Source organism: Perca fluviatilis, chromosome 7 (genome assembly GCF_010015445.1).
Source record: "Perca fluviatilis chromosome 7, GENO_Pfluv_1.0, whole genome shotgun sequence".
NCBI classification, from domain to species: Eukaryota; Metazoa; Chordata; class Actinopteri; order Perciformes; family Percidae; genus Perca; species Perca fluviatilis.
The window spans coordinates 37,835,115-37,845,714 of record NC_053118.1 but is presented as its reverse complement, the minus strand read 5'-3'; the positions used below and the strand labels follow the sequence as shown (position 1 = coordinate 37,845,714).

The 10,600-nt window shown below is 43.4% G+C and overlaps 1 protein-coding gene across 2 annotated transcripts in view; it reads right to left on the bottom strand.

The window, feature by feature from the left end:
• Positions 1-10,600, bottom strand: part of LOC120561705 (IgGFc-binding protein) — an 18,826-nt gene continuing 8,226 nt past the window's right edge. For both annotated transcript variants that reach the window (XM_039804901.1, XM_039804902.1), the window contains 3 exons: positions 6,244-7,011; positions 4,121-4,498; positions 1-477 (listed from right to left, as the gene is read on the bottom strand). In XM_039804901.1, the coding sequence (XP_039660835.1) occupies positions 68-477; positions 4,121-4,498; positions 6,244-7,011 (1,556 nt within the window). In that variant the 3' untranslated portion in view covers positions 1-67. The remainder of the gene's footprint in view (positions 478-4,120; positions 4,499-6,243; positions 7,012-10,600) is intronic.

The window sequence follows — 10,600 nt, the reverse complement described above, 5'->3', positions numbered from 1 at the left end:
CTCAAACCCTCAAAGTCTCGGTCTTGTCTTGGTCTCAAACCCTCAAAGTCTCGCTCTTGTCTCGGTCTCAACCCCAAAACAAGACGGGTTCTTTGTAGCAGATGGAATAAGCTGCCATACAGCAGTCCTTGCCACTCCAGACAAAGTCCTTGCCCGTTTCCAGACTCATGAGAACACACATGCCATCAAATATCGTGCCGGGCTCCCCCTCATCCCAGTTGGTGGCGCTGACCGGTTCCTGATTCAGCCAGTACCACTCGCCAGTCCGGGAGCTCCGGCGCATGCCGATCCACACTTCCTGCACCGTGTGATTATTGAGCTGGAGGATTTTTCCGTAGATGTGACTCTGGAGTTGGGCCTTGGGGAAGCTGATCAGGTTCAGGCCCTTGTCGTTGCAGTACTTCAGGGATTCTCGCCAGCCGACCGCCACGTCGGCGATTTTCACGACCTCTGGAGCCAAGACGCAACCCCTGAAATCTGTCGGGGATTTCAAAGACAAACTGAAATTAGTAGGCAAGTATGATCAGAAACAATATAAAATAGCAAAAAAAACTGCCGGTGCAACACAGATGTCTTTGTACTTGATGGTTACATCTTCATCAGAGTCCTTGGAGTCCAAGGACTCTGATGAAGATGTCAAGGACTCTGATGAAGATGTAACCTTACATCGAAACATTAGTCACTGTTATGCACCTTAAGAAATAAAACCATCAAGTACGAAGACATCTGTGTTGCATTGGCAATTTTTTACTATTTTACACTGTTGTGTCCTGCCTTGGTGCACCGAATTGTTGTGGTCTGCAGAAGCGCGGAGAACTTTCCTTTTTTTTCATGATCAGAAACCATTCAGTTGTTCTCTCTGATTTATCTATTGTTCTGCCTGGTTTTGCATTTCACTAATTCTGTGTTTTAAACCATGCACTTCTGTACTTAGAATTGCTATTTTGAATGCACAGCGCCTTCACAGTGACAAAGTATGTCCAAATGCAGCACTAGAAGTACCCAGATGCTGCACTAGAAGTACCCAGATGCAGCACTAGAAGTACCCAGATGCAGCACTAGAAGTACCCAGATGCAGCACTAGAAGTACCCAGATGCTGCACTAGAAGTACCCAGATGCTGCACTAGAAGTACCCAGATGCTGCACTAGAAGTACCCAGATACAGCACTAGAAGTACCCAGATGCAGCACTAGAAGTGCCCTCGAAGTACCCAGATGCAGCACTAGAAGTACCCAGATGCAGCACTAGAAGTACCCAGATGCAGCACTAGAAGTACCCAGATGCAGCACTAGAAGTACCCAGATGCAGCACTAGAAGTACCCAGATGCTGCACTAGAAGTACCCAGATGCTGCACTTTATTTCCACAGGACAGATGAAGACATGAAAGGGGAGAGAGAGAGGGAGGAATGAACCCACACCCACTGCGTCAAGGAGTAAACTATATATATATATATCTATATATGTGCGCCTGCTCTACCAACTGAGCTAACCCAGCCACCACTGGGTGTAAACTAAGTATTTTGAAGCTTGTGAATATATATATATATAATTAAAGTGCCCATATTATGAAAAAGAAACACTTTTTCTGGGATTTGGGGTGTTATTTTGTGTCTCTGGTGCTTCCACACACTGTGATGCCATGAGAGGTGTTTCTTTGTGGCAGGTGGGGTGTAGGGCAGAGACAAGCAACAAAGTGGTTGCAGACAAACAGAGGTTTTATTGTCAGCAGTCTTTTCAGAAAAATTCGGTGCCTTGGTGCACCGAATTGTTGTGGTCTGCAGAAGCGCGGAGAACTTTCCTTTTTTTTCATGATCAGAAACCATTCAGTTGTTCTCTCTGATTTATCTATTGTTCTGCCTGGTTTTGCATTTCACTAATTCTGTGTTTTAAACCATGCACTTCTGTACTTAGAATTGCTATTTTGAATGCACAGCGCCTTCACAGTGACAAAGTATGTCCAAATGCAGCACTAGAAGTACCCAGATGCTGCACTAGAAGTACCCAGATGCAGCACTAGAAGTACCCAGATGCAGCACTAGAAGTACCCAGATGCAGCACTAGAAGTACCCAGATGCTGCACTAGAAGTACCCAGATGCTGCACTAGAAGTACCCAGATGCAGCACTAGAAGTACCCAGATGCTGCACTAGAAGTACCCAGATGCTGCTATAGAAGTACCCAGATGCAGCACTAGAAGTACCCAGATGCAGCACTAGAAGTACCCAGATGCAGCACTAGAAGTACCCAGATGCTGCACTAGAAGTACCCAGTTGCTGCACTAGAAGTACCCAGATGCAGCACTAGAAGTACCCAGATGCTGCACTAGAAGTACCCAGATGCAGCACTAGAAGTACCCAGATGCAGCACTAGAAGTACCCAGATGCTGCACTAGAAGTACCCAGATACAGCACTAGAAGTACCCAGATGCAGCACTAGAAGTGCCCTAGAAGTACCCAGATGCAGCACTAGAAGTACCCAGATGCAGCACTAGAAGTACCCAGATGCAGCACTAGAAGTACCCAGATGCAGCACTAGAAGTACCCAGATGCAGCACTAGAAGTACCCAGATGCTGCACTAGAAGTACCCAGATGCTGCACTTTATTTCCACAGGACAGATGAAGACATGAAAGGGGAGAGAGAGAGGGAGGAATGAACCCACACCCACTGCGTCAAGGAGTAAACTATATATATATATATCTATATATGTGCGCCTGCTCTACCAACTGAGCTAACCCAGACACCACTGGGTGTAAACTAAGTATTTTGAAGCTTGTGAATATATATATATATAATTAAAGTGCCCATATTATGAAAAAGAAACACTTTTTCTGGGATTTGGGGTGTTATTTTGTGTCTCTGGTGCTTCCACACACTGTGATGCCATGAGAGGTGTTTCTTTGTGGCAGGTAGGGTGTAGGGCAGAGACAAGCAACAAAGTGGTTGCAGACAAACAGAGGTTTTATTGTCAGCAGTCTTTTCAGAAAATTGTCCAACAAAAAATAGTAAGTCAAACACAAAATCGTACTGGGAGTAATCCTACTAGGTTTAGCGGCGTCCCAGTAGCTTAGGTTCTTTCCCCTAGAACTCTGCTCCTCTCCTCTCTGCCTCTGCTCTCTTTGTCTTTTTCAGTGCATGGGCACCTGCAGTAATCAACAGGCTGGGCCTTTGCACCTCCCTGTGCAGTGCATTCTGGGACTTGTAGTGTGGGTGGCGGCCATTTTGCCACTGGGTGGCCACTCCTGTAGAGGACAATAGCGTCCCTCTACCACACGTCCCCTTGTGATGCCACAACACATACAGATTTTGTAATAAATCCATCCATGGTGTTCTGAGTGAGATACGGTTTCTGAATGTGTCCTGCCTTCAGTCTCTGGGTGAGCTGGTCAACATCTGTACGGCTTTCTACATCACTATCCGAAACCAGGGGCCTAGGGGGCTAACCGTTAGCATGCTAGAGCTAGCATGCTAGCAGAACACTGCTACAACACACACAAATTCACCCTAATCAACTAAATTAATTGTATAGAACTACTTCCTGGTCCCTGTTCTGCAGGTATTCCACGCAAAGTTGGAAGTACGCCCTCGTTTAGAAGAAGTCTCCCGGCTAAGACTGCCTTGTAGTGACTGAAGTTGGAGAAACAGCTAGCTAGCTAATGTAGTCCTTACCTAGCTACTGAGCATGTAGTCCTTACCTAGCTACTGAGCATGTAGTCCTTATCTAGCTACCGAGCATGTAGTCCTTACCTAGCTACTGAGCATGTAGTCTTTACCTAGCTACTGAACATGTAGTCCTTACCTAGCTACTGAGCATGTAGTCTTACCTAGCTACTGAGCATGTAGTCCTTACCTAGCTACTGAACATGTGCGACTGACAACAAAGATGTTACAGCAGTGAGAGGTCTCACTCTGTAGCTAAAACAGAGACTTGAACACAGGGTGAAAAGAGGAGCTGCAGCAATGTGCAGTACAACCAAAATATGGTGTTTTTTGATAATTAAACCATGTAAACCTATTCTGGTACAACCTTAAAATACAATTATGTACCTGAAAATGAGCATAACATGGCCGCTTTAAGATATATTAACTGTGTGGCTCATTTTCGCGGTGCAGCTCCATACCTGGGGTTTTACTGATGACGGGCGCTGGGTTCCCAAACCAAGCATTGTCCTTCTTTCCCAAAAAGTAGACAGCCATTTTAGAGGAAGCGTGCCAGATTACGCTCTGATTCCCCACAGCAACAAGTGTCGAGACGTACTCTGTCCCTTTCAGCTCCTGCCAACGTGGATTCTGCAAAGGAAGCGTCCCGTTATGAACCCCATCGGTGAGACTCTTGTTGACCACGATCAGGGCGAAGGTCTGCATATCAGGTACGGTGTTGACGACATAACAGCTACCGAAGTCCGTCTCTGGGATCAGAGTGAGGAGTAAGCCTGGACGGTAAAAGATGGCCGTGCCGGCCGCCTCGACCAGCTGCAAGTCCTTGTTGAAGGCCAGTACTGTGGTGGACAGAGGTGGGTAGAGTAGCCAAAAATTAGCCTAGAAATCTAGACGCACCCTAGTGGCAGCAAATTTATTTTGCAGCCAGGGTCAGTCTAGATAGATAGATAGATAGATAGATAGATAGATAGATAGATAGATAGATAGATAGATAGATAGATAGCACTTTATTGTCCGTGTACACGGAAATTTGTCTTGCAATAAAAGCTCCAACAACCACCACACAACAACCTAAAAACAAAAGCTAAAAACATAGAGACATTAATAAAACATAGATACTTATTTAATATAAGGGGGCCCTGCCTTGCAAGAATGGTCTTAAATAGCCATACATATATACATAAAGGTAAAAATCTAGTCTAGTAAAAGTCTAGGCACTCTCCGTTGACTTGCGAGCTGGAAAAAACTAAATCTGGTCAGGCCAATCACATCGTGTATAGAGTCTGTGGGCGGGGCTTATGGCTGCAGCTGCTGCTGGTGGTGAACAGAGGTCTTCTGGAAGACTTGGAGTTCAGCTTTTCTTTGAGACAAGAACAAAGAAAGGCACTGGAGTCATTCTTAAAAAAGGGAAGATGTGTTCGGAGTTTAAAGTTTAATCTATCAACTAGCTCCGCTACCTTCTTCGTTGCTCTGATTGGTTGTAGCACTATCCTATTACGTGCAGAGGGGAATTTGAAAGACAACCGTTGATCCCGCCCCTCGGATTGAGCCCTGACCAATGGGGAGTTCCCAGACCTCAACATCTGGATGTGGGGCTGGCTTGTCAGGCTAGCCAAAAATTGTACTCAAGTAAAAGTGCTGTTACTTCAGAATAATATGACTCAAGTAAAAGTAAAAAGTAGTCATCCAAATAATTACTTGAGTAAGAGTAAAAAAGTACTTGAAAACTACTCAAGTACTGAGTAACTGTTGAGTAACGTCTGATTTATTTTTTTAACACAAGCATTCAATCAGACGGACAAAAATACAAAATAATCATCTTTAGGCAAATTATAGTTAATCCAAATTAATACAATTAATTAAAATTTATAATTAATTAATTACAAAATAGCTTAACTTTAAATAATCCAGGTAAATTCAAGTACTTAAAAAAATTAAAATGAATGAAATAATAATAAATAAAAAATAAATAAGCACAAGTAACACAAATTTCCAAACCTGTGACGCGTAGGTAAAAAAAAAATAAGTAACGAGCTCATTGTGGCCTAATGTAGCAGAGTAAGAGTACAGTTTCTTCTTCACAAATCTACTCAAGTAAAAGTAAAAAGTATAGTGATTTAAAAGTATAATTCTTTCAAAAACTTACTCAAGTAAATGTAACGGAGTAAATGTAACTCTACCAGTGGTGTAGTCTCATGTATTGTAGTATGTATGCTGTACTATATATACTGTATATGAATATGGCCTATATATATGGGCCAGAATCTGCCTTTGGGGAATGGGGGGCATATCATAGTGAGGGGGTCTGTCCTCCCCCAGGGAAGCTTTGAGCGTCAAACAACTTTATTTCCTGCATTTGGATACACTTAATGCACCAATTTACGGTGGAAATATACCTTTATATTGCCTATGCGAAGAAAAAGAACACAGATGACATTCCACATATCAAAAATATAATGGAAAGTATGTTGTTGCGTGGTCATTGGACATTTTTAAGTGGGTATACGGAAGTCCTGGAGCTTTCTTTAGTGAGTATACTGCGTATACCTGCGTATCGTAGACTACACCGCTGGTTACTACCCACCTCTGGTGATGGATCCTCTCTCCGACAGAAGTACGAATGCTTTATCTGAAGCGTTCTGGGCCAGAATGGGAGGAATGTAGAACTTCAACATCTCGTTGTTGGCGGGCGGCAGCGTGGCGTACAGCTGCCCGCAGGTACAGTTGTCCTTCATGGCGCAAGTGTGACCGAAGAGAACTGCAACCGCATTGTCGGCTTGCACAGTTCGCGATGCGTTGTCTCGTACCCAGACCTGACTGAGCTCGTAGGGGTGAAGGGCAATGGTTTGGTTATTTCCGACGGTTACATGGTTTACTTTGTCCGTATTGACAATAACGAGTTTGAACGGAGCTCTTTCCGTTACATCTGTCGTGACGATGTCCGAAGGGACAGTCGTTCCTTGGATGTTGGGGATCGGAGGAATGAAGTACTTCGTGCCCAGTTGGTCCGTTGGCATAACCAGAGCTGTCTGCGTGCTGGTTTTTTTACAGTTGATGGCCTGGACGGTGATGTTTTTTGTGCTGGTAATTTTGAGAGTTTTGTTGGAGAACCCTGTCTTCCGAAGCTCCATCTTTACATCAACTGGGTACTCCCGAGTCTGTCCTTTGTTCAGTGTGTCTGGACCGCCGGGAGCGTTGTTAAACCATTGCAGGGTTACCTGAGTGTTGTCATTCATGGCCGTGATTCGGACTTTGTTTTGGGGATCTCCAGGATAATAGTTGGCAATGTTCTCCGGAAAAGCAACGATAAAGTTCAGACCGGTGCTGTCTTCCGCTAGAGTACCTATGGATTCTGGGAAAGAAAAAGAAATATCTGAATCTGAAGCCCAAAACAAACGTATTTTTCAAAAGGGAAAACTCTACTTACCTAGATAATGGTACTGTTACCACACTGCACACAGCTGTACATACTGTACATATCTGTCTATATGATTCATACTGAATATCCATATTTATTCAGTTTTTCTTATAATATATTCTGTTAATACAATGCATATATCTATATTATTCTTACTACTATTATAATGTTACTGCTACTACATTGCACATATCTGTACATGTTGTTCATACATTGTTCATATTACATAGCCATATTTATTCGGCTCTTATAGCACTGCACTATATTTCTTGTCCTGTCTATACTTTGTATATCACATTGCACTTTTCTGCTCTTTTTGCACTTCTGGTTGGACGCAAACTTCATTTCGTTGTCTTTGTACTTGTACTCTGCACAATGACAAAAAGGTTGAATCTAATATAATCTAATATTTAAAGGTAGAAACATTATCGTTCTATGTTATGTCATTACACCTCAATGTAATTTATTTGGAGCCATGTGGAGGGTATAGTGCAATATTGGGTAAAACTTTATAAAAAGCCCCTAATTTCCAGTGTAATTTTGTTTTGTTGAATCAGGCACCAATCACAGACTGTAAATATTAATGGACAGAGGATGTGTGACGTCACCCATTGGTTGGTGTAGCTCTGCTATGAGTCGTCGAGTTTGCCGTTACGGGCGCAGCCATCCTGGTTGCGGATGTGACGATTTTAGACAAGAGGGGGATGAGTGAGGGAGGAGAGAGGGAGGAGTGAGGGAGGAGCCATAGACTGCTGGGCGCTATCTGACTGTGACATTAGCTGAGAGTTGGCAACGCTGCTTACACTCTACGTTACACACTTTCACCGGCAATCTGGATGCAACTGCTGCTGAAAGCTAGCCGTCATAATTTGAGGTAAGATTTAGCTTCGCTAGGTTTTAAATATATCTTTGTTCCATAGTTATATCACATATCAGACAGGCCGCTGACTGTCAATCACATCATAGCCACGCCCTAAAAAATACCCTGCTTTATCCCTACATACCCTGCTTTATTAATTAAAAAAAATGAACATCCTTCTGTGTTGCAGAAGACTTAAAACTAGCGGTTGAGACCATAAACTCATTATGAAAATGTGAGAAGTGGGTCACTTTCTCATAGACTTCTACAGAAACTGACCTCCTTTTGCAACCGAACGTGTCGCCCCCTGCAGGAATTCAGATAGAAAGCAGGTTTAAGGAGTCTCCCCCTGCAGGAATTCAGATATAATGCAGGTTTAAGGAGTCTCCCCTGCAGGAATTCAGATATAATACAGGTTTAAGGAGTCTCCCCCTGCAGGAATTCAGATATAAAGCAGGTTTAAGGAGTCTCCTCCTGCAGGAATTCAGATATAATGCAGGTGTAAGGAGTCTCCCCCTGCTGGAATTCAGATTTAATGCAGGTTTAAGGAGTCTCCCCCTGCAGGAATTCAGATATAATGCAGGTTTAAGGAGTCTCCCCCTGCTGGAATTCAGATATAATGCAGGTTTAAGGAGTCTCCCCCTGCTGGAATTCAGATATTATGCAGGTTTAAGGAGTCTCCCCCTGCAGGAATTCAGATATAATGCAGGTTTAAGGAGTCTCCACCTGCTGGAATTCAGATATAAAGCAGGTTTAAGGAGTCTCCCCCTGCAGGAATTCAGATATAATGCAGGTTTAAGGTGTCTCCCCCTGCTGGAATTCAGATATAAGGCAGGTTTAAGGAGTCTCCCCCTGCTGGAATTCAGATATTATGCAGGTTTAAGGAGACTCCCCCTGCTGGATTTCAGATATATTGCAGGTTTAAGGAGTCTCCCCGTGCAGGAATTCAAATATAATGCAGGTTTAATGGGTCTCCCCCTGCAGGAATTCAGATATAAAGCAGGTTTAAGGAGTCTCCCCCTGCTGGAATTCAGATATAATGCAGGTTTAAGGAGTCTCCCCCTGCTGGAATTCAGATATAATGCAGGTTTAAGGAGACTCCCCCTGCTGGAATTCAGATATAATGCAGGTTTAAGGAGTCTCCCCCTGCAGGAATTCAGATATAATGCAGGTTTAAGGAGTCTCCCCCTGCTGGAATTCAGATATTATGCAGGTTTAAGGAGACTCCCCCTGCTGGATTTCAGATATAATGCAGGTTTAAGGAGTCTCCCCGTGCAGGAATTCAAATATAATGCAGGTTTAATGGGTCTCCCCCTGCAGGAATTCAGATATAAAGCAGGTTTAAGGAGTCTCCCCCTGCTGGAATTCAGATATAATGCAGGTTTAAGGAGTCTCCCCCTGCTGGAATTCAGATATAATGCAGGTTTAAGGAGACTCCCCCTGCTGGAATTCAGATATAATGCAGGTTTAAGGAGTCTCCCCCTGCAGGAATTCAGATATAATGCAGGTTTAAGGAGTCTCCCCCTGCAGGAATTCAGATATAAAGCAGGTTTAAGTAGTCTCCCCCTGCTGGAATTCAGATATAATGCAGGTTTAAGGAGTCTCCCCCTGCAGGAATTCAGATATAAAGCAGGTTTAAGGAGTCTCCCCCTGCAGGAATTCAGATATAATGCAGGTTTAAGGAGTCTCCCCCTGCAGGAATTCAGATATAAAGCAGGTTTAAGGAGTCTCCCCCTGCAGGAATTCAGATATAATGCAGGTTCAAGGAGTCTCCCCCTGCAGGATTTTAGATATAATGCAGGTTTAAGGAGTCTCCCCCTGCAGGAATTCAGATATAAAGCAGGTTTAAGGGGTCTCCCCCTGCAGGAATTTAGATATAATGCAGGTTTAAGGAGTCTCCCCCTGCAGGAATTCAGATATAAAGCAGGTTTAAGGGGTCTCCCCCTGCAGGAATTTAGATATAATGCAGGTTTAAGGTGTCTCCCCCTGCAGGAATTCAGATAGAAAGCAGGTTTAAGGCACTTCCGCATTTGCAGCACTTCCGGATGTGTTGTCCATTAATATTAACAGTCTATGGCACCAGTACAATAATTACCGGTTCCTAAAATGCAATGGAAGAGACTGTCCTCCCCTGAAAAAAATGCTGTCATGAGTCGTTTGTTCCAGCATCATTCTGACCAATATTTAGGTTTCTAGTGGCGGCGTCCTCTAGTGGCCGTAGTAGTTATGACGGGAGCAAAGCAGGTAAGGTAAGTAAATAAGTAAGTAAAGTTTATTTGTATAGCACCATTCACAGATAAAAATCATAATGTGCTTCACAATAAAATGCAATACAACACAAGAAGTCACAATAGAAGCAAATTGAATTACAGAGTCTTCAGCTGCTTTTTTAAAAGATTCGACAGTGTCACTCTGCATATGTCAGGGACCAAGCAGTTAGACAAGAGGAGTCACAAGAGGATTTCAAAAAACAGGGTTTCTATTTTACCCACAAAATCATTACAACAAAATAGAGATAAAGTTTGGGCCCTTAAAGAGGTCAAACAAACAGACCGAACTTAAGCTCTGAACAAACTCAGAAATACAACTGACCTCCCCATAAGAGAAACAAAGGGGGACTTATATACTGGCTGATCAGACCAGGTTTTATAATGGTGTGTGTCA